Here is a 2,234-nt window from a genome sequence, read left to right as displayed (position 1 = left end):
CACCTACTTGAAACAAGCTTGGCAAAGCACAGGGACTGCGGTTCGATCCCCCAGCACCACATGCCTGCCAGCCCCGTCCCCTGGTGGGCTAAGCTGGCCACACACACACACAATAAATAAATGTAATAAATAAATAAATAAGTATCAACAAAGAATCAACAGTGAGTTCGAAGCCAGTCTGTGCTACAATGTGGGACTTTGTCTCAGAAGTTTAAGTTTCAACTGGAGAGGGGGGAGTTTCAAAGGGTCTGCTCTTTGATCTTCAACAATATCCTTAAAAAATTGTCCTAAATTAACCAAAAAAAAAAAAAAAAAAGTGTGCGCGCACACTCGCGGAAGTATCTTATCTCCACACCCACCCGGGCGCAGCTACATGGAGCGGGTCTGCTCCGCGCAGCGACCGTGCACTTCCTCAGCAACACATCCGCTCCCAGCCGCAAGGGGAACCCCAGGCCTGGAGGTCTCTGCCTTCCTCCCTCTATAACTCTCAGAAACAGACGGAGCTGGAAACTCGGCCTTGAGGTGAAGGCCAGAGACTCTAACGGCAGACTTCCTCGCTTTACCTAGACTGTCGCCGGCCAGTAGGAGCCCGGCTCACAGCAGGCCTCCAATAATGCTCCCAGGACAAATACGTATTCAAACATTCCCTTCTTTTGCTGCAAAACTAACTGCCAAGAGGATGCATAGAAATGCAGATGCTCAACCCCCATCGCGGACAGAATAAGAATTAGATGACAAAAAAAAAAAAGAAAGGGATGGGAGGGTGGAGGCACAGGCTGGGAAGATCTGCAAAGATAATCTAGGCGATCGCGTGGGTGGTCATGATTTGGGAAAGGAGTGAACAGCACAAGTGGCAGGGGTACGGCACCTTCGCCTCTCTGTGTTTTCACAGATCAGTCCCCTTTTCCACCCACCAGGAAGGGGGAGGTGTGGAGAGACTTCTAGCAAACTGAGCTCCCAAGGTTCAACCCTGCTTAACATAAAAAAGGATGAGAGTAACCTCAGTCCTGTAGGAGGCTGAGGCCGAAGGATCACAAGTTCAAGACTTGTCTGCAATTTGGAGAAACCCTATCTCAAAATTAAGAAAAGAAAAAAGGGCTGATGATGTAGCTCAGTGCAAAGGTCCTGGGTTCAATACCTAGTATAAAAAAAGATAAAACTGTATCACTGGACTTTGAGAGGCTGGGGATGTAGCTCCATGGTACTGGGCATTGGGCCCAGAACACCTAGTCCTTGGGTTTGATCCCCAGCCCAGCAAGAAAAAAAGGAAGCAACTACTTTGGTTGTTGTTGTTGGTTGTGCCACCACACCTAGCTTAACAAAACAACTACTCTGAATCCTTTTTTCACACACTAGTCTGACTTTGAACGGGTGACAGCTTACCTCCCGTCTCGGCCTTCATTTTTTGGTTAAAATGTTGGTAACAATATATACCTAGGGTCAAGGGGTGGCACACGCCTGTAATCCCAGCACTCGGGAGGTTGAGGCTGGAAGATTGCTGCAAATTCGGGACCAGCCTGGGCTACAAAAATGAGTTCAAAGGGAGCCTGAACTGCACACTGAGACTCAGTCTCAAAAAGACAAATAAATCATGGAGCTGGTTTCTGGGATCCTATCAGATGAGATATAATGAGCGCAATACCCACCCGCACCGGGCGCCCTCCCCGCCGCGCACCCACGCCCACCTCGATCGGGCAACGCCCGCAGTGTGTCCCCGGGCGCTCCCAGCTCGGGCACGACGCACGGCGCCCGCGTCAACCCCGCGGCGGTGGCCGCCTCCCTCTCGCGCGCGATCTTCTGCAACACTCGCGGCACGGGCTGCGGCCGGCGGGGCAACGCCGCCGCGTGCAGACCCAGGAAGCCGAGGAAGTCGCGCTCTTCGAACGCCAGCGCCTGCCCCAGGGCCAGGCTCAGCAAGACGCCGAGCACCCGCACGGGTCGGGGAGGACGCATGGCCGCAGCGCTGAGCCCGGGCCGGCTGCGGAAGGAGGTCGGTGCGGCCGCTCACCCCACCCCTTCTCCCAGGCCATTGGCGGGAAGAGGAGGACACCCCTCCCGTGTTGGGGCACGAACTCGACCCTTCCGCCCACCTGCATTCCCAGCGCTTTGCTTTTCTTTAGTATTCTTTCGTTTCTTCAACTTTCAGACAGAGTCTTGCTGTATTCTCAAGCTGGACTCCAATCTGCAATCCTTCTGCCTCGGCCACCCAGAATGCTGACATTTCAGGCATGCGT

General features: G+C 53.4%; 1 protein-coding gene across 1 annotated transcript in view; it reads right to left on the bottom strand.

The window, feature by feature from the left end:
* Nucleotides 1-1,953, bottom strand: part of Gdf3 (growth differentiation factor 3) — a 3,449-nt gene extending 1,496 nt beyond the window's left edge. Inside the window, exon 1 of the mRNA XM_004647143.1 lies at nucleotides 1,686-1,953. Coding sequence (XP_004647200.1) covers nucleotides 1,686-1,953 — 268 coding nt within the window. The remainder of the gene's footprint in view (nucleotides 1-1,685) is intronic.
* Between the last annotated feature and the right edge of the window lie 281 nt (nucleotides 1,954-2,234).

This window comes from Octodon degus, unplaced genomic scaffold (genome assembly GCF_000260255.1).
Source record: "Octodon degus isolate 3935 unplaced genomic scaffold, OctDeg1.0 scaffold00288, whole genome shotgun sequence".
NCBI classification, from domain to species: Eukaryota; Metazoa; Chordata; class Mammalia; order Rodentia; family Octodontidae; genus Octodon; species Octodon degus.
The sequence above is the reverse complement of the archived record's forward strand: the minus strand, read 5'-3'. Positions and strand labels throughout refer to the sequence as shown.